The sequence below is a fragment of the Glandiceps talaboti genome, chromosome 18 (genome assembly GCF_964340395.1).
Source record: "Glandiceps talaboti chromosome 18, keGlaTala1.1, whole genome shotgun sequence".
Lineage (NCBI taxonomy): Eukaryota > Metazoa > Hemichordata > Enteropneusta > Spengelidae > Glandiceps > Glandiceps talaboti.
In genome coordinates, this window is record NC_135566.1 from 1,900,504 (window position 1) to 1,922,404 (window position 21,901).

Consider the following 21,901-nt stretch of genomic DNA (forward strand, 5'->3'; position numbering starts at 1 on the left):
TCGATTATTCTTTTCTTTGTCTGTGACGCACATGCACGATATGAGGCTACTATAGATATACGTAGATATCCATACTATTATATGTAGGGTCTATGATCGCATGCATATAATGCAACATATATTTTGTACTTCAGCTGTAAACAGCGCCCTCGGTGGTAGCACTCTCGAGGACAAATGTGACTTTGAATGGTCAGTGTTGTTTGAAAGTGTGTTAAATATATATTAGATCTCTGAACCCCCTCCCCCTTCAAATTATTAATATGTTATCGGTCTTCCTTGAAAAACGTAGGAAATTAAAAAAAAAAAATTGTGAGTGGCATGGCACACGGTTAGTTCGGAACTAACTGTACACATATTGCTAGTCCTGCATGCAGACATAAAATTACGTCGTCTCTTTCTTCTCCGAAAGCGAAACGCGTGCACATTGTCTGCAAGCAGGACTAATAATATTATATTGAGTGCTCGTGGCGGCAAAAAAGAATTTATACTCTTTCATGAGATGCAAATAAAGGGGATAACAAATCACAAAAACGTCTCCAGTTGTTATAATAGTGGAAGATACCTGTAAATTGCCCCTAGCCACAAAATGATACAGGTACTAGGTACATATATTATTCGGAATCGGAAGCATGACTCGTACATCCATCATGGACACAGTCAGTATTTGAAAGGGACTGTGTAGTAAAGATTGAAAACAACAGTGCTAGAACTTTTAATTGTTTGTTTTCAACTGATGCGTTCTGAAGTTAGTCAAAGTAATAGATTTAAATCTATATAAATGTAATAACTTTATTTAATGGTGGTTATATAATATCTTAATTCGATACTCATTTTGATAAAAGAAAAAAAAGTATACCAAGCTAAGTTGGCCGCACCGTACTCACAAATATTCAAACAATACCCTGACCATGTTTGCACGCGTACGGCAAAAGGAGACCTCATTTTCCCCCAAGGCCTTTTCCGTGCTAACACGGTGTTTTTTAATATTCGTAAACGCCACTGCTTCGTAATATGGCCAATATACAATGTTAGCTCACAAGTGACTGTGGTGTATACGTAGTCGTACTAAACCGTAGCTGCAATAATTGTAGCTGCAATAATTGTAGCGTTTTGTTGCGGTTTTGAGGGTGTTTTCGTCTGTTTTGGTGACTTTTTTTAAGTTTTTGTGTTTAACCCGCACCTAACGGGTAATTAGGTGCGGGTTAAACACAAAAACTTAAAAAGTCACCAAAACAGACGAAAACACCCTCAAAACCGCAACAAAACGCTACAATTATTGCAGCTACAATAATTGTAATTTGTAGCTTTGTTTATGTTTGCTTGGAGCTTTATACTCCAATATATTTGCATTACTTTTTATTCTTTTCATATTTTATTTGTGTTACTCGACAGTTTTCGCTTTACTTTTTTGTTTTCGTGCGGGAATTGCAAAGAAAAAATAAGCAGAGGACCGAGACGGAGCGAAACCGAGAATTGAAGGATGTGGATCACGTGTTCACATGTTACATGCATTGTCTATGACATTGACAATGTATTCGTTGTTTCCCCCAATGTTTGTTTGATTACTGTTGGTCTGGTCAGCAACTTGAAAGCCAACAAACGAACATTCCTTTCATATATTATCGGCCAAATAATGTCAATATTATCGCCATTTATACTCGGTAACATATCTCAGGTCTGTGGAAAAAAACTTTGGGACTCAACTTCAAATAATGACGCAATTGTTAATAAACGAAAACTTAGAGGGTCTCGGAAAGGACCCCATTAATGTTATTAAAACAACACAGGGAATTTCCAAAATGGCAGGTTCACGGAAGAAGATCGGCATCTTAGTTGAATTTAACTACGAAGATTTAGAGGTGAGAATTCCACTCTATGATTTTGCTTGTGATATGCATATTTGCTGTACAAATAACTAATTGACAAGTGTTTTCGAACATGTTTCTGTCAATACAGTCAATGAATGATCATGCATACAGTGGAGGCGAACTCGATGTGGAAATTTCCGTAAGTCAAGTGTTATACAATTTTACGTGTTGCACATTGCGTTCAAAGAGTTCGCACGTATTGAACATTATTTAATTGTGGCCGTTACATATAGCTCTGTCGATGTTGAAATGAAAATGTAACTTTTCGATATTTTTCTGTACAGTAAACAATTTTGCAGATTTGATTTGTGTGTGTGTGTGTGTGTGTGTGTACTCATACATAATGTATATCGCGTTCGCGTTATCTCAGTTCTCAGAAACAAAATTAATGAGCGATGCTAAAAGATGTGTAGTTGACCCAGTTGACCATTTTAGTATGATAACCCATTTGTGGCGTACGAACATGTTTGGCCGTTTTTGATGGGGGGGTTGGGGTTAGGATTGATTTATTTCTGTGTTTACTGTACAGTTCACTATTGTATACATTCCAAATACGAGGGTTGTCCATAGTTACAATAAATTTATCAATATTCATACCATTGCTATTGTTATTACTCATTTGTTTCTCCAGATTTATCTGTAATATCCCCCATTCATTCAATCATTCATTCATTCATTCATTCATTCATTCATTCATTCTTCCAGCAATACATTTATTTTATTAATTCATTCATTCATTCTTCCAGCAATACATTTCATTCATTCATTCATTCATTCATTCATTCATTCATTCATTCATTCATTCCTCATTTCAATTATGCTGTGTATGTATGGTGTAATAATATGAATCAAAAGTATTTGAAGACACTTGAGCTCTTCCATAAACGAGCTGGTCGACTGCTCCTCAAAGTTCTCCGTGATACTAGTACAGGTTGGGTATATGAAAACTTGGGTTGGGTCAGCCCTCAAATTAGATGGAAGCGCCAACTGGCAACACTTGTCTACAAATCCGTAGGGGCAATGCACCTAGTTACCTCACTGAAATGTTCAATCTTTCCAACCAAATTCATCTTCATAACACAAGACAGGCCAGTAAAGGTAACATATACACCCCTACAGTTAAAACGGAATACGGGCATTTCACTATAGTGGTGCTGTTCTATGGAACAACCTACCCTATATCCATAAGATCAGCTCCAAACCCATTGTACAGTTAAAACTGAATATGGGAAACGGGCATTTCACTATAGTGGTGCTGTTCTATGGAACAATCTACCCCTATCCATAAGATCAGCTCCAAACTCATCGATATTTAAAAGACATCTTAAGAATGTAGTCTGGTAATAATGCGGGTGGATATCTTTTAAAGTACACTGTGCGTCTGTAACTTTTTGACCTGGTTTGTCCCTTTTGTTTGTTTGTTTTGTTTGTTTTCTGTGTACGTAATCTTGCAACAGGTTCCATTGGGAGAACAGTGCTAATGCACTGAATGGTGTCTGTATATGAAAGATTAATAAATAAATAAATAAAAAAGACCATGAATATAGTGCCCAAGCTAGGAATAATTCAAAGAGTATTGACAGGACATATAATGATAATAGAATACAAGGTACACAACAACAAAGATATAGACATACATGTATGTTGATATGTGAATAAATATGTACATGTATACATTAGCATACATTGTTAAAATTTACAAAAGTCTCTGAATTCAACAATATGCATGTAAATATAGGGAGAAAGAATCAAATTGACTGAATTATGTTGCCTTTGATAGTTGTGGTATCCTTTGTTGAGACTCAGAGAAGAAGGAATGGAGACGATAACAATTGGACCAGAGAAGGATAAAACATACACTTCAAAACATGGATACCCTTGTAAATCTGATATTGACATTGAAAACATATCACCAGCAGTAAGTTACATACTCTTATGATAGTATATTATTATGGATGTAATTACTTGTGAAAAAAGTAAAAAAAAAAAAAAAAATAGATCAACCAGCAACTTTGTCAATATGCTTTACATTCAGGGATCACTTAGTTACACACCAAGTGTGCTATACCACAAATCTAGCATTGATAATATTGACTTAGTTAACATTGCAGATGATTTGGGTCAACCATAAAAATGACAGTATGCAATTCACATTCAGGGCCAGTTGGATGAGTGCCAAGTGTGACTGACCAATCAGATATCTAGAAATTTACACATGCTAGAGATGAATAATGGTGAATTGGTAGCAATATCCAATCAAGTTTTGGTTGCTATGCCTGAACTTTTGGTTGCTATGCCTATTTGGGTTTTACTGGTTGACCTTGCAGTGCTAATTCTTAATGTACTTTATTTCAGGATCTTGATGCATTAATCATACCAGGTGGTTGGGCTCCTGATTACTGGAGAAGAGACAAAAGATTTATTGATTTGGTTCGTTGTATGTTTGAAGCTGGTAAGTGTTTGTTACTAACACTATTTTGAAATGTTTTGCTGCTGGTAGTACACTCACACTAGGTAGGTTGCAGTCACTTCCATTTTGTAGTTGTAATTGATGGCATTTGTAATAGCAAGGTATGTCTCTTTTTAAGATAGGAACTTATAACTTAAGTAAAGACATACCTTATAATATATAGAGATATACTAGTATTTGTTGCATATAGTGTTTAAATAAGAAATCTTGAGCAATATTGCAATGATGGTTAGATGGTCAACTTAGTCTTCTGAAAGCACTTTCGTTGGATTGCGTACTGCAGCACATGTTATCACAAACAGAATGGATTACAACTGCAATACAGAAGACAGCATCCTACCTAGAGTGAGTGCACTGCGAGCGGTAAAACATTTTCAAAATATGGCTGTTCGGTTTGTTTTATGTTTGAGCTGGTAAATATTTGTAAACAGCGGTAACAAATAGAGCAGGGCATTCCATAGCTTTGGCATCGCAATTGCTGGATTCCAATATTCAAGATCCATGTTCCTGATTCTCTGTTTAATATACATATTCCATGGATTCTGATATGTCAAATCCAGGGTCCTGTATCGAATATACAATATTCCTGTGTTGTGGAATGTATGTCTCTCTCATTGTGTAATCCATGGGCAAGTTTGATGATATTTTCAGCATACCTGTTTTATTGTTTATATTTTGTGTTGCAGAAAAACCAGTAGCTGCGATGTGTCATGGACCATGGCTTTTAGTATCTGCTAATGTTCTACGTGGTCGACAATGTACGTGTTTTCATTCTCTCAAAGATGATGTCATCAATGCAGGGTAAGAATTACTACGAGTACTAGTCACGTACTATCAAAGATAATATTATTTATCGTATACCTATGCCAGATCAGTTGTTCTTGATAATGTTTAATATGAAATATCACTTCTGATATGGGATGTTAAATGTCATGATATTCATGTTAAACATCTTCAGAAAATGGCCTTCTGATACAAGACAACGATACCGGACATACACAAACATAAACAAAATGGTGACCAATCTTTAATATTACATATGACCACAAAACTGGGACATCTTTCAAAACAGAGGATTTTGACAAAAATAGCCATACCAAAATGATACTATTTACGATCCTACTTGAAATGACAAATTCATAAGTATACTGTATACAGATACATGCATTTTGCAATGGTATCTTTGACACTACTGTAAGCCATCCACTATGTGGAAGATACACTACCACACCAATGTACTTCTGAAGTTACAATTATGTTCAAGGTTTAGTTTCTAAAACTTTTAGAGAACCTTCTCAATCACCAAAGTTGTATATTTAGAATATGTAACCATATACAGAAGAATTAATATATTTCCTGATAGGATTATAAAAATCTTCACTTTTTTTTTTGACAGAGCTGACTACCAAGATTCATCGGTTGTTGTTGATGGCAATTTGGTGAGTATGTTATTGTAGTGTGAGTGTGTGTGTGTGTAATATGTATGTGGGTGTATGTATGTAATGTATGTATGTATGTGTATATGTCTGTGTCTGTCTGTCTGTCTGTGTGTATGTGTGTATGTGTGTATGTATGTGTAACAAGTGTAATACTGAAAGGGTGTTGAAAGTATTTTTCACAATTCAATATCTGAACATCAAATTTTATCCCAAAATTTTAATGTATGACTTAGTGAACAGTTTTCAAATTTTATCCCCAAATGTTAACGTGTGACTTAGTGAACAGTTTTTAAATTGTATCCTCAAATGTTAATGTGTAACTTAGTGAACAGTTTTCCATGTTACTTACCAATATTTGCTATAATTCGAACACTCTTCATCATTTATTTTCATTCACAGATCACATCAAGATTCCCAGCAGATCTACCAGATTTCTGTAAAGCTTTGCTCACTCAGCTACATTTTTCATAGCACTACATGATCACTCGTTTGTTACTGTTATAAGTTTGTGAAGTTGTTAAGTTTGTCATTAATTCAAAGATATCAATGGATTTTACAGTCCTACAGACAGAGTGATATTATATACCGAGATAAGAATCACTCACATTACAGATTTCCTGTTAAAAAATGTAGTTTGAAACTCTAAAATACCAAAATTTATTACTCAGCATGCAGTGTTTTTGTTTCTGAAGGGTGGTAAGTCGAGGTAAAATCTAACTGAGTTCCCCTATTATTTTACCAGAGTTCCCTACCAAAATGATGGTACAATCTATTGGAAACTATGCCAGTTTTACCATATTCCCACCTTTCTGTTACTGAGGTTCCCCAACCTTAGCAAAAACACTGCAGCATTTCACGTATTGGTGTTAAATTTATGTGTTATTCATATATTGTGAAGCTCAAGGCATCAGGCAGCTGATAAGGAAATTATTAAGTAAAGTTCAAGTGTATCGTGTTTGTAACTTGTTTCATCAAAGTGCATTTTTTTTTCTCGTTTCACAGCAATTGATGGCAAGAATCCTTTACCATATCATACCTTGAGATTTGTGATTTTTAGTTTTTAAAAAGTTGAAAAAGAAAGTCTGATAGCATTGTAGGTGAATTATGTGTGTATGTCTTATTAATTTCTTTGTTTTCTAAATCTAAATGAAACCTATATGTATACAAATTCTAATCTACCTGTATCTTTGGTAACCAAAATATTAAACTACTGTATTTCAACAAGTGCACTTATACGGAGGCTGAGCTTGTTGAGTAAATTACTCATTATAACATTTGAAAGTGTAGAAAAGACATAAGGGGAATGAATAAAAATCACATTTTTTTAAGCAAATCCAGAAGACCAAAATGCAGTCGTTGGTGATGTGTTGCTATGCTTATACTTCTTACCAGACATTTTTCAATCATTTTTCACAGTAACGCCTTAAAAATCATACGGTGGTCAGTTTTTTTTATTAAAGTGGAGAGAGCAAATAAGTGTGTATCTACATGTTGGTGATGCTTTTCAATAGGGAACTTGCAAACCCGCCATGTTGAATGTTGCATCATGGGAAATGTGATAATAAATACTAATCAAATAGTATTGTAAACAATAATATTACATTGTTTTTAACCACAAATGATCAATTCATAGTTGTCCTGACCATTGTGGGAGGTTTATTTTATCGGTAACTCCTGATTAGGTATTACAATAACCACAGATAATCCCATAGTCCTTTGTGTCTGAGCATGCTCAGTCTGGATTGCATGTTCCCTATTGATTATTATACTTTAAATTGTCTCATTGTCATAGAAATACTACTTAAAGTCAATGATAATGTCACCTGTTTAACTTACTATACACCCATGTTTTGCCAAAAACAGCCATTTTCATTCAGATATATCAACATCCTTATTTTGTCACCAACTTATTATCAGTGAAATTTTTCCTGATCTGGCCATAGGGGGTGCAATTTTTCCAACAAAATAAAAAGTTGGGTAAAGAAATAACACAAACAAAACATCAATGCTGCCATCCCTAGTGTTAGTATTAGATTGGGTTTTTTTTTCAAGGCACTCTAATCAGTACTTATTGTGAGTAAGTTGATGTATGAAGGTATACTGTATTTGTATATCTCAATTCATTTAGTCCACAGTAGCTGTTAGTTTTGATGTACGAAGGTATATTGTATTTGTATATCTCAACTCATTTAGTCCACAGTAGCTGTTAGTTTTGATGTACGAAGGTATATTGTATTTGTATATCTCAACTCATTTAGTCCACAGTAGCTGTTAGTTTTGATAAAAGAAAACTATATTGCTCAAATAGAATCAAGAGTTTATGTTGATATTAGGAAGATGTATAGCCAATAAAAAGAGTTCTATGTCACAAACAGTACATAAGAATGAAATAATTTTTATGTCACGTAATGTGAAGTACTTGTCAGTTTGAGTGGAAAAAGTCAGATATTTTGGACTTGCTCCCTTATTTTGTGAATCAAAGTATTTTGGAAAAGTAGAGTTGTAACATGGTTGTCTCCACAAACCATATCAAGAAGTTTTTCTCAATTGTCAATAAACAAACTCAACTGTTGGAGTTTTTGTAAATTGAAAATTTTTGTGTCCATTATTTGGCAATATACCAATCTAGAATCTGCACTAGATGTAACGTGAATTTGTTTTGTTTAAAACTACTATGTTAGATGTAATGACTTACTTTTAATATCATACATACTGAGCAGCATAGACCTGTTCCAAGATGCATTGTACATCTATCCATACAACGCCATGTATTGTGTACCTGTTGAGGGGTTTGCACGTGCTACTCAGGGGGATGGTTGTCACCTGACCATACCCTGTGTTCACCCGTAAAATCCCTCTGTCATTGATAATGTTTAGTCTTTGTTATATAAAATCACTCATCGATCAGTTACATGCTCGCTGCCCCCTGTGGTATGTCTACCATTTGTGGTAATCACTGCAGTGTATCAACACTGCCTTGTTGATGAAATCACACAGGCGTGGAAACATTGAAGAAAGTCAATCCACACCCTTATGAGGTCCCTGGCCAATTCTCAAATGTACAGTCTGACAGCAGATGCAGCATATGTTCAGCAATTTTTCAATGAGAACAACATTAATGTCCTTCTGTGGCCAGCAAATTCCCCTGATTTGTCACCAATAGAGCATGTATGGGATGAAATGCAATGTCATACCCATATTTGTATGCATGGATGAATATATATAGGAAAATAGTAATCTATATTATTTCAAGTATACACGCCCGTATATACATGTATATATATATATATAATATATGTTTAAAATGATATTTTCATACATGGTTTGTTTGTTTGTTTGTTTGTTTGTTTGTGTATGTTTTTTATTTATTTATTTATGTATTTGTAACACAGTTCCTGGGCTCCCTGTGATAAATCTTGCACATATTCATTTCTAGTTTTGATGGATTTCCAAGTGCAAGAGGTTGGTCATTCAATAAAGCATTTTGCTGTTACTATATTTTTTCATGACAACAGTATTTGCATCATTATTAGGAGTGTCATGCCTGACAGCAGTAGTGAATATGTGTCAACAAACTATTAAACAAACATTTTATGATCTTTTCAAAATCCTTTATTGTGACAAAATAAAACTGAGAATATCACTTTCGTCTTTCATTTATGAATGTTGCAACTTTTTCTTTATTTCATATTGAGACTCATTTTATGCCTACATCTCATAGGATGTACCCTTCATATTCACAACAACTCTAGACACGTATATAAATATTACGATTAAAAATTTAGTAAATTTAGTAAAATCCTCCTCTCTCTCTCTCTCTCTCTCTCTCTCTCTCTCTCTCTCTCTCTCTCTCTCTCTCTCTCTCTCTCTCTCTCTCTCTCTCTCTCTCTCTCTCTCTCTCTCTCTCTCTCTCTCTCTCTCTCTCTCTCTCTCTCTCTCTCTCTCTCTCTCTCTCTCTCTCTCTCTCTCTCTCTCTCTCTCTCTCTCTCTCTCTCTCTCTCTCTCTCTCTCTGTTATCAAGTGTAGTATAAACACATCAAAGGCACATTAAATATTAGTTATTAAAATTAAATAGTATATGTATATACCGGTACATATACATGTCAGTGTTCTATGTGTTCACAAGAGGATTCATGCTGGTTGTAGATCAGGAAAAGAACAGTCTGGGTCTTGTGACTGCTTTGATGGAAATGTTTGCGTAAAATGAATGTGCTTGGAGTATAATTTTAACTTGATCAAGAGGGTACTAAGAAATCCCCTAGAGGCTTCATTGTTATATCTTGTTGTGGGAGAACACTGCTAATGTTCAGATATGATTCGTTATATACTAGTATTGTATATCCTTATATGCAACATTGGTAGATAGACTATATCGGCAAGCTAACAAGGACACAAAACTAAAATTATGATGGTGACATGTTGATATAGGCTATCAATGGCAGGAGGGCTGACAGCAACTTTTCAAATGGTGGCACATTCAGCCTCATTCTCATCAAAGGCCCAGTTGAAACTAGAATTAAAATTGACGTGTAAAAACAGTTGTTTTACAGAGTAACTCATAGAGAGAGTTGATACAGAACAAACGACTCAGGATAATCCAATGATAAAATATTAACACAAATGTGACCCAGGATTGTCTCTGGGAAGTCATTTATGTAGACTTCTATGATATTCAAGTATATATTTTAGGCATCCAACTATCCCAGTGCTTATGTTATCTTGATTATAGGGTGATAATATCTGCATGACAAAGTCACAGATATCATGGGGGGGGGGGGGGGGGGGGTAATCTACCACATGCAACAACAATAGTTTTAATTTGTGTCTATCTTAGTGTAGCCATAGTCTGCTTCCTATAGTAATAATTCCAAAATGAACTGATTCTCAAAGTCCAAACTGTTCTTTCCACTTCAGTAGTTGTTGTAGATCAACACTGCTTCCACCACAGACAACAGCGACAACATTCTTGATATCTTCTTTCAATTTACCTTCCTTCTGTAACTTTGGAATAGTATTACTGTAGATAGCAGCCAAGGCTGCACCACAGGCAGGCTCTACCAATACACGGTGATCATCTATGGAGAGACAAAGACAATATGACTTGAACCACTTGAAAATTATTACTCACTGAGTCATAAAATATTTTGGAATTGAACATCCCACCTCCATCCCACTCCAGCATTTAATAAACATTTGTCGTGAATCTGAATATCACTTTTAATGATTTGTTGAAAAAGTAATGGCCATCTAAAGACTGAAGCTATAACAGTATGCTGTCATGGTCATTAACACTTGCAATATCCTGGTTATAATTTTCACATTTTCAATGTATGTGTAGTTTTGGTATTCTGTCCTCATACCAATGTCCATACATGCCTACAACAAATACATGTAGTACAAAGATTTGATATTTACCTAGTAAACTTAGTACTAAGATTCAATATTTACCTAGTAAACTTAGTACTAAGATTTGATATTTACCTAGTAAACGTAGACAAGCTGAGACAGCCTCTTTATCTTCAACAACAACAGAATGAATTTCATGTTTACTATAATACTGTAGACTCTGTGAACACACTGTTAGAGCACCAAGACACTTGGCAACACTGTAACAAAAAAAGAACAGATTAAACTGCTACAGTAAGATACTGGCATTGATGGTACATAGATGTAAAGTTCTTTGTTATTTTGAAGTAATTCTAGACTGTAGTCTGACAGCTGCACTAACTGCAACCAGACCATTTTTTGAAACTTATTTGTTGAATATAATGAATTGTTCTTTTTAAAGTGGCCATATGGATGAGAATTTTCTGCTTGAAAAAATAATGTGAAAGAACATATACCAAGTCCATGTTCATAACTCAATACATTGCAAAAAGATGCAAAAAGTGTAAAAAGTTTGTTATTGTACGTACAATAACAAACATTTTATACGTTGTTTAATGTTTTGCCGTTTATTGAGATGTGAACACGGACTTGGTATATGTTATTTCACATCGTTTTTTTCAAGTATAAAAACATAGTGAAGCTGTTTTATCAAATAAAAATCCTAAATAAATACCAAATTCTCATCCATATGGCCACTTTAATGTACACCTTGAATCACCTGTCAGTAAATGTATTTGTGTAGCTGTACACATAATATGGTACAAAAAATCCTATAAAATTGATTTTTGGGTCCGCACCCTAAAATCAGCACCTCAATGCAATCATTATTTTAACCTATTACTATCATGAAAGTTCATCTGTATTGGTAATACAATTATTTTAACCTATTGCTTACTAATTTTAGATAAATTTGACATGCAATTAACATTTCCAACGTTTATAATAGAAATTTTGAAAATTTTGAAAATATATTAACACAGGTTGTCTGATCAAACAAAATTAGTCTCCAGTTACATCTAGTGTAGCTTTAAGACTAATATCAGTAATTCTTTGTGTAAATATTATGATGTACAAAAAGTGACGGATACTTTCTTCTCAAGACTGAGTCTCACAATTTTCTTCAAATGTGTCATAACATGAATACATGGCAATTAATTCTTGCAGTTGACTGAGATTTTGAATGCTCTATTCATCTTTTTGTATAATGTATATTGACTAAGAGGTGTTTTATCTCAACAAATATCAAAAATTAATATCTCTGAATGTAAGAGAGATTTATGATTAATGACAAATATAATAGAGTTTCAAAGACATATTTTTATACCTAGTAATATCAGGTAATGTAACCAAGTGACCAGCAGTCACTGCAGCATTGTAGGAATCAGCACCAATTGTTTCCATGGCAATGACAGGTACATCCTTCCATCCAACCTTCCATAGTCCTTGTACTACACCACACAATAAACCACCACCCCCTACCGATACTATGACTACGTCTGGTTTCACTTTCAGATCTTCAGCAATTTCTACCACAACGGATTCATGACCTTCCCTACAAACCAGAAAAGATATCTTATAGTTATTTTGGACTAGTGTATTTGGTTGCAACATACTTGGCCTGTCATGCAGGTACACCATGATAGGACACCCTCAAACATTGGTCAAGGGCAGGGCAACACAGCATATCTTACACTGTCTACTGCACATTTGACCATTCAAATCAAAGTCAAGGTTACCAATATAATAAACTAGTGGTACACTTACCAGACATCTGGATAGTTAAATGGTGGTACACTTACCAGATGGTACACTTACCAGATACCTGGGTGGATAACTGGTGGTACACTTACCAGATATCTTGGTGGTTAAATGGTGGTACACTTACCAGACATCTGGATGGTTAAATGGTGGTACACTTACCAGATGGTACACTTACCAGATACCTGGGTGGATAACTGGTGGTACACTTACCAGATATCTTGGTGCTTAAATGGTGGTACACTTACCAGACATCTGGATGGTTAAATGGTGGTACACTTACCAGATGGTACACTTACCAGATACCTGGGTGGATAACTGGTGGTACACTTACCAGATATCTTGGTGCTTAAATGGTGGTACACTTACCAGACATCTGGATGGTTAAATGGTGGTACATATACATGTCCAGGTATCTTGGCTAACTCTAATGCTCGTTGTTCTGCATGATTCCAGACCTACAGAATATACCAACATGTTTATTGTGTCTACTATACTACTACATCAAAGACATACAATATTGAAATAAAATAAAAGTTAATTGTCATTATGATTAACACATTTTCTCATAGGGTCTCAACACTTGAGATAATATAAGGTAAGGTAAGGTAGGGTATGGTACGGAAGGGTATGGGAAGGGTAGGGTTGGGTAGGGTAGGGTAGGGTAGGGCAGGGTAGGGTAAGGTAGGGTAAGGTAGGGTAGGGTAAGTAGAGTAAGGTAAGGTAAGGTGGAATTTAAAAGTGACAATTGCTTGTAGTAAAAATTGACATTTTGTAGTGATTTGTAGAAACCTGTGGTAGTCAGGTACTATGGCAATCTGCTGTGTACCATGTAAATAAAAAAAGGTGCAAAAGCTGTACTCAACTTAAAATATTTCAATGAGTGTGATGACATCTGGATAATTTTTAGATACACTGAGAAAGAATGAATGAATGAATGAATGAATGAATTATCTACCTTGCCATGTATTTCAACTTTTGCTCCGAGTTCACTTCGTAGTCTCTCCACTGTAAATTGGGGTGTTGTTTCAGGAACAACAACAGTAGCTGCAAGCCCAAGTTCTTTTGCTGCATATGCCGCGGCTACACCTGCATTACCTCCTACAAAGTAGATTTAAGTTGATTTGTTTTGCCTTTAACAGTGACTTATAAGGCCATTGGGGTGAGTAATTCTTTGAGTTACAAGTCACAATAATAAATAAAGTACTACAACAATGATGATAAAAAAAAAAATGACATTATAGTGTTTGTTCTGTAGCAAGAGAAAGTGAAAAAGGAAATAATCCAGAAGAGGGTATCAACTAAAATTTGAAATCTATACTATTGCATAGAGTTGAAGATGTTCAATGCTCCCATTATTGCATATTCAATGTTTGACTAGATGGAAAATGCAGCATATTCTTACCTGAAGAACTAACTATGTGTGTACATCCGTTTTTCTTTCCCTGAAAAAGGAATAAAAACTTATCCAGAGACAGCAAGGAAACTATGTTTTTGGTTGATCATTACATTTTTTGATTGACACATAATAATAGAACTGTTGAATCAGCATATTCTTCTACTTATTTACACAGTATTGCCTCTAGAGGGGGCTGTTCATTGACATAGTCTTGTACCTGAAGAGGTCGCATACAGAGTAACATGATGATGCCTTTATTCATGGTGTAAACTCTGAAAGCCCAAATATCTGTAATACATATGAAGCCTTTTCTAACTTGCATTAAAGTATATTGTATTATAATAAAGTTTTTCAGCAGAATGTAATGTGTGATTTATTGATGTATCTGTTATGTAAGTTGATTGATTGATTGATTGACAATCCATGTTAGCAATTCACCCAATGCAATTTGCCCAATAAGTCTTGGTTGTATGTGTTGATATACAGTGTTTAGTGGACTCCTATCCCACTACACTTGACTTGTTGACACAGACACTACTAGTATATGAATCTGACCATGAATCGTTTGATTTAGACTTTTACTTGGTCTGTAAGGTACGCCATGACAGGGCACCCTCACACATCAGTCAACCCCTCTCTGCAGAGAGAGGTGGCCAGTGAGGGTGGAGCAACACAATGTGTCTTACAGTCTAACTTTGACTTTGATGAAATAGCAGTGACGATTGGAGGGGAGGGGACTGTGATTTCTTTGAGATTGCAGATAGTTTAACTTTTAAAATAAATGAATCATTCATCCTCTATATCATCAATCTCTGTTGTTGTATAAATAATTGAATATCCAATACCATGGACATAGCTTGAGTGATTGGACAGGGAGTGACAGAGGTAGGACTAGTAAATCCTGCACTAATATTACAAATTATTTTTACATACCTTCTTACATAGATGACCAACTCCTCTAATTTTAAATGACTCAGTGGGCTGCATATTGTCATATTTCAAATAGACTGACAAACCTGTCATTCTAGATAGAGGACGACTTAGCAGTAATGGTGTGTGAATGTGTAACTGAACATCATCTTCTGTAGAGTTATCCATCATAATACTGAAAATTAAAAGATGTTACTGAGATTTCTTGCATTTCAATAATTTTCATTAATTCTACCAGATATTTGTCAAAGATTCTGTTTTTCATAATTTCAACACATTATTTTGATGGAAATCACTTTATTTCTTCCTAATATTTTTTTTGTGTTTATGTTTTTTAAAAACGAATTGTGTTGTTTAGTGTGCTTGCAAGAAAAAATACTGAAAAAGTCATGTACAAAAAGTTATATGACAACCATGTATCATTAAAAGTCCACAGACCTATCAAGGTTTGTTTGTTTGTAGGTTGCAGTGACCCACTAAGAACTAAATGTCAGATGAATAAACTAATCATGTGAACAGGTCAACTGTGTCAAAGGTCATGACCCTGTCCCACATTCTAATCTAAATGTTACACATCATACTTTTAGCTCTTTCCAATACCATAATTTAAATGAAATGTTAATGATGAATCAAGTCTTCCATATCCTCCTCTTATCATCCATGCACTCCTGTTGTTATAGAACTGTACTTTAAGAATAATATCTTTGCTAGACCAAAAAATGAAAACTAAAACTTTACAAAACCATGAAATGAAAACAAAACAAACAATATACACTTCAAATTTAGACAGGTGACCAATATTTACATATAAAAAATGTATTTCAAAAGTGATCTATAGGTTTATGGTAAAGGTTTTGTAAATATGTACACATCAGCTCTCTACCTGCTGTCCTCCAGGAACTCCAATCAATTTGTATGACTTTTAAAAAAAAATTGTAAAGTGAATATGACATATTTACTTTACATTTTTTTTTGTTTAAATCATAAAATTGATGTCCTGATAACCCTTGAAAAACACTGTCTCAGTAACCTCATCTACTCGAAGGTCGTCCTAACTGAAGCAGTCCCAAGTCCTACCCTCATCCCTCAGGTAGGATTTTTAATGCAGTGTAGATGGGGCGAAACGTTGGGATTCAAATACAGCAGAGAAGTTTTACATGTGTAACCAGACTTGGACTTGTCCTTTTATTCAAATTCATATCAGTTCATCAGTTTTTATTTGCCTTGACTTTTTCTGCTTCTATGATAATGTTTAAACACTTATCGAATAGGTGAGTAAAAATTAATATTAAATGAAGCCTGTCTGCTGAGCTGTGTTTAGCAAGTCACCGTGGCAGTCTTGGTTGTGGCGCTGTGAGCGATCACATTCTCATCAGACTATTTTCAAACCATGCAAAGGTTTAAGTAAGAATTAAAGGAACTGTTCAAGTCGTTAAGTTCAATTACCTTGAGAAACGACGTTGCAAATGGCTCTGCAGTTATAATTTGTACACTTCGTACGTTGAACGAGGGCATCAGGTGAGGAGGTACCCTTGCGCAAATCGTTCGCGCAGAAAGGTCAATACATAAAGTCATGTGATACCAGTCACATGAGAGAGGGATTCCCTCGCCGAAATCAGTGACATCCTGTCGACGCCCTCGTCTCGCGAACCAAACAGCTTGTGTCTTCAGGTCTAAATTATCAAGATGGAAGAAATAGAGACTGATCCACTTATTAAGAATCCTGCTATCAATGTTTCTCCGAAGACGGACATTTGGCAAGACAAGTGGAGATACTGGAAAAATTTGTTGGTCTTGAGCGTGGCCTTCACTTTCAATTTCACGGCTTATGCTTCATTGCAGAACTTGGAAAGCAGTTTGAACAGAGAAAAAGGTTTAGGACTTGCTTCACTTAGTATTATATACGGGGCACTGATTTTGTCTTGTATCGTAGCACCAGCGATCATTCGCTACCTTGGTCTAAAGTGGACGTTTTTCGTATCCATTCTGTGGTACGCCGTTTACACAGCAACAAATTACTATCCCCAATTTTATACACTAATTCCATCGTCTGTATTTCTTGGGTTTGCTGCCGGTCCGTTGTGGGCAGCACAGGGAGCCTACGTTACAACATCAGCCCTTAATTATGCTGAAATCACTATTGAGCTAGAAGAGACTATCATCAATCGCTTCAATGGTGTATTCTTAATGTTTTTCCAGTCTAGTCAGATTTGGGGAAATTTACTGTCATCTCTCATATTTGACTTCGGGAACAATGTAACTATCTCGGATGATAGAGTTTGTGGAGCTCATGACTGCCCATCACTGAATAACGTGTCATCATTTCCTGAACCAGAAAAGAAAACACAAGATATTCTCATAAGTGTGTACTTAGGATGTGGAGTCTTGGCTGCCATACTTATTTTGGTATTGTTAGATCCCCTTACTTCTCGGTCACAAGAAAATTCAGAGGATACTCACTTATCAAAACGATTACTGTCAACAGTACATCTACTGAAAGACTATCGTATGTACTTAATGTTGCCTTTGTTAATCTACAGTGGTGTGGAGCAGGCATACATGGCTGGTGATTTCACCAAGGTAGGTTGACAAATATTGTAGGTGTAAACAATAGCCCCATCTACACGTAGGTCATCCTACCTGAGGCAGTCTCAAGTCCTACCTGAGGTAGGATAGATTTGTGTCTACACGTAGGAAGATTACAACGGAGATGTCGCGCCTTCCGTCCTGACAGTATGTAGGATGAAGTCAGGAGGGTTTCAGGAAACCTCTCAAAGGTGTCCTAAGTCAGGACTGTTTCAGGACAGGTTCAGGACGTGTTTGTGTCTACATGGACTTCAAACTATCCTGAATCCTACCTCAGGTAGGATTTTTAGTGTCGTCTAGATGGGGCTAATGTTGAAAATGATCAATTTACTAATCAAGGGAATGTGTGTGGATCAAAACTCCTGAGAATACATACACCTCTTGTGTTATCCCAAGTCCATTCATTTTGTATTTTTGTGAGTTCCACCTGACCCAGTCACCCTATAGAGTAACTTTCAATTTCAAAGCTACAAAGTTCAATGTTTACTAGTTACATCTCTGTGTTTATTACTGTGTGTGGGAAATGTTCTGCTGTTCAACCTACCCATATATTTTTTTTTTTGGTGATGGGCAATATATCCTCATGCGGGCTTCGCATTTGTTTCAAAATTAAGGATATTTCTTTATATTTTCTGAATAGTACATGTAACAATATACATTTGAGTCTATTCCAAATTATATAATATCTTATACAGTGGTTTACTTGGCTCTGCTGATGCATGGTTTGATTTATCCTTGTCAAGCATTGTGAAAAAATGAAATTCTACCTACCAAATATGATGGGTTAGGTTGCCCGTTGACCAGCTTTTTTATTTTTTCTAGCCCTACATATGATATTTAATTGCGTATACTGAAATAGATATTATGTAAATTGTATGCAACTTTATGTAAATTAGTCACTTCTAAATTTTAATGCGTGGTTGCAAAGACAAAGTTCTGCCCCCCCCCCCCCCCCCCCCCCCCCCCCCCCCCCGGCAATTTGGGCAGGTTACGGCCCTGGATGTCTTTTAAATATCGATGAGTTCGGGGCTAATCTTATGGATAGGGGTAGATTGTTCCATAGAACAGCACCACTATAGTGAAATGCCCGTTTCCCATATTCAGTTGTAGCTTTACTGGACTGAGATAGAATGTGAAAACTTGAAATTTAAAATCCGTTCAGCTGTAAAATTAGTTCCTAGCAATTTCAGTCTACAAGTGTAATGCATAAATCATTTTGAAATTAATCATCATTTATTACATGTTAGTTTTCACTTTTGAATTGACGTATATTTTGTTTCCTTTGCAGTCTTTCGTAAGCTGTGCCCTTGGTGTGAAAATGGTCGGATATGTTATGATAGCCTATGGTGTCACAGATGCTATTGCCTCACTAGTGATTGGACGGATACAAGAATATGTTGGTCGAATATCACTCTTCATACTGGGAGCTATAGCCCAACTCAGCCTTATTGTTGTTATGTTGCTATGGACACCAACTAAAGGCCATGAGTGGCTCTACTTCCTGGTTGCTGCTCTATGGGGTTTGGGAGATGCAGTATGGCAGACACAAATAGCATGTGAGTTTGACGTAATGTTTTTAATTAGGAATATTCATGAATGAGGGTGCTTTGCTACTTTTTTAAAGGAAGTTTCAACTGTATTATTCAAGTGGGCACTTAAGTTTGTGATAGCCATGTCCCTGTCATTGGAAGTTTATGAATACTGCCCTCTAGTGGCTCGTATGCCTCTTACCTCAGCAGCCTGGGTTCGAACACACCAGGTGTCGGCTGGGTTTGATTAAAAATTTAACAAGGTCTGCATGTAACAATGGTGATGTTCAGTTTGACCCTGCCAAACAATACAGGTTTTCCCCGGGTACTCCAGTTCCCTCCTGCTTCTTCAACATTAGGGCACTAGGGCTCTGCTCCTGTGGCAACCATTAACCAAATTACCGAATTTATTTGGATGAATAAAGATTATTATTATTATTATTATTATTATTATTATTATTATTATTATTAATACTAAAAGCTGCCAAAATGGATATAAATTACAAAAAAGTGAAAACTTTATATAATAAGTATAATAATATAGTAATTATTAATATGATATTCATATCTTTATATTTTGCAGCATTTCTTGGAGTGCTATTTCCAGATCATCAAGAAGCGGCATTTTCTAATTACCGTCTATGGCAAGCTCTAGGATTCACTATAACATTTGCCTACAGTAACTACTTATGTGTGAATGCCAAGTTGTATATAGCTGGAGGTCTATTAGTAGTGTCCATGTTACTGTACGGATCTGTTGAGTATAAAATTAGACATGTAGATATCAGGTATGCTGAAATCTGAGTCAGAAATCAAAAACAATCGAAATACTTTATCTTTTTATTATGCTGGAAGAGTCTGAGAAAATAGCAGTTGTTTTCATAATTCCATATCAGGGTAGCCTTGTTTATAGTATTTCTGTTTTTCTCTAATTGGATTTTCTCATGACCTGATCGACTGTGTGTGATTTTGATTGATCCAAATGATTAAAAAGATTTACGCCCTCTATGGCCAAATCAGAAATGATTATGTCATTGATGGTAAGAATGTGACACCACAAGTGTGTGTCTGGGTGGAAATGATAGTGCTACCAATTGTAAGATAGCGATACCACAAGTGGGTGTCTGGGTGGAAATGATAGTGCTACCAATTGTAAGATGGCGATACCACAAGTGGGTGTCTGGGTGGAAATGATAGTGCTACCAATTGTAAGATGGCGATACCACAAGTGGGTGTCTGGGTGGAAATCATAATGCTATGATATTTGGGTGAGGAGGTAGAAAGGGTGGGAGAGGGAGTGTAAATTTACTACATCACCCATTTTCCATTGAAATTAAACACTCAATAGCAAGGACTATTTGGTGTTGTTATAAATTTTAATTTTTGATTTTGACTAAACAAGTTGTACACTTGGTGAAGCATGTATGGTGGCATTGTAACCAAACCCCCCACCCCACCCCTATAAGTATCCAACAGATTTATAACTTAACAAAATGAATGAATGGATTACTATAGCATATAGACATGGATTATTATCACTGCCATCAATGATTAGTAGACTGGTGGAAGTAGAAGGATTAAATCTCTTCCAGTAAAGACTTGGTTTATTTGTCATTGTTAAAATAATAGCACAAATGTATAGCTACTTGGACTTGGATTTGGACTTACAGAAATGTAAACTGACACGGTGAACCAGTATTTCAACAAAGTCACCAACTCTTATTTGAAGACATGACACTTGTTTTTTGTGATGGTCCTGTCACCTCAGCTCATTTCCTCTTCAATCTACTTTGTAAATACAATTTCAATATCTTTTGTGTAGCTCTTTAAACTTGTATAAATTAAAATTATGTCTAGTGAATAACAACAGTGAAAATAGTATGTGAACCTATAACACAAAGAACAATACAAGTAAAATATGAAAGTATTGAAGAAATAGCAACCAATATGTTGGATTGTAAGCAGATTGGTAAAGGTCAAAGGTCATAGCAAGGAAAGATGAAGAGAGAAAAGATGTACATACTGTTAGTACAAAGAGTGAACTATTTGTTCTTTTCAAAATCTCTTTCTATTTCTACATAAAGCATTACATCTAGGCTTTTCTTAGAACTTTCCTATACTTTATGGATACTGACACTTTATACAAGGTAGTCATAGCAACAACTTTGTAAAAGGAGATGTAAGTACAGCCAAGGTTTTTTTTTTGTGAAAACTGATGGAATATTTAAGTGATATTGAGACTTCAAAAATAAAAAAAAATGTTAGAAAAATAGTTTGTATTACTTCATAAGTTACAAATATATATTGGCAATATATGATTATTTTTGACACAACTAAAATACAGGAATGGTTAAGTGTCTGTCCGATTAACTGTCTATGTATGTATGTGTGTATGTATGTATGTATGTATGTATGTATGTATGTATGTGTGTATGTATGTATGTATGTATGTGTGTATGTATGTATGTATGTATATATGTATGTATGTATGTATGTATGTATGTATGTATGTATGTATGTATGTAACTGTCTGT

General features: G+C 35.3%; 3 protein-coding genes across 3 annotated transcripts; 2 read left to right on the plus strand and 1 right to left on the minus strand.

The window, feature by feature from the left end:
• The first annotated feature begins 1,799 nt into the window (after positions 1–1,799).
• LOC144449596 (putative cysteine protease YraA) lies at positions 1,800–6,582 on the plus strand. The gene is made up of 6 exons (XM_078140162.1): positions 1,800–1,859; positions 3,649–3,786; positions 4,224–4,320; positions 5,025–5,139; positions 5,735–5,777; positions 6,177–6,582. Exons 1-6 carry the CDS (start codon positions 1,800–1,802, stop codon positions 6,246–6,248), a joined length of 525 nt encoding a protein of 174 aa, XP_077996288.1. The 3' UTR covers positions 6,249–6,582.
• A 4,039-nt stretch (positions 6,583–10,621) lies between these two features.
• On the minus strand, positions 10,622–16,764 carry LOC144449473 (L-serine dehydratase/L-threonine deaminase-like). Its single transcript, XM_078140011.1, has 8 exons — positions 16,699–16,764; positions 15,256–15,427; positions 14,329–14,368; positions 13,882–14,024; positions 13,293–13,381; positions 12,490–12,717; positions 11,259–11,383; positions 10,622–10,852 (listed from the first exon to the last, which is right to left on the minus strand). Exons 2-8 carry the CDS (start codon positions 15,421–15,423, stop codon positions 10,662–10,664), a joined length of 984 nt encoding a protein of 327 aa, XP_077996137.1. The 5' UTR covers positions 15,424–15,427; positions 16,699–16,764; the 3' UTR covers positions 10,622–10,661.
• A 109-nt stretch (positions 16,765–16,873) lies between these two features.
• Positions 16,874–21,552, plus strand: LOC144449184 (protein unc-93 homolog A-like). The gene is made up of 3 exons (XM_078139686.1): positions 16,874–17,832; positions 19,127–19,394; positions 19,951–21,552. Exons 1-3 carry the CDS (start codon positions 16,939–16,941, stop codon positions 20,169–20,171), a joined length of 1,383 nt encoding a protein of 460 aa, XP_077995812.1. The 5' UTR covers positions 16,874–16,938; the 3' UTR covers positions 20,172–21,552.
• The last annotated feature ends 349 nt before the right edge of the window (positions 21,553–21,901 follow it).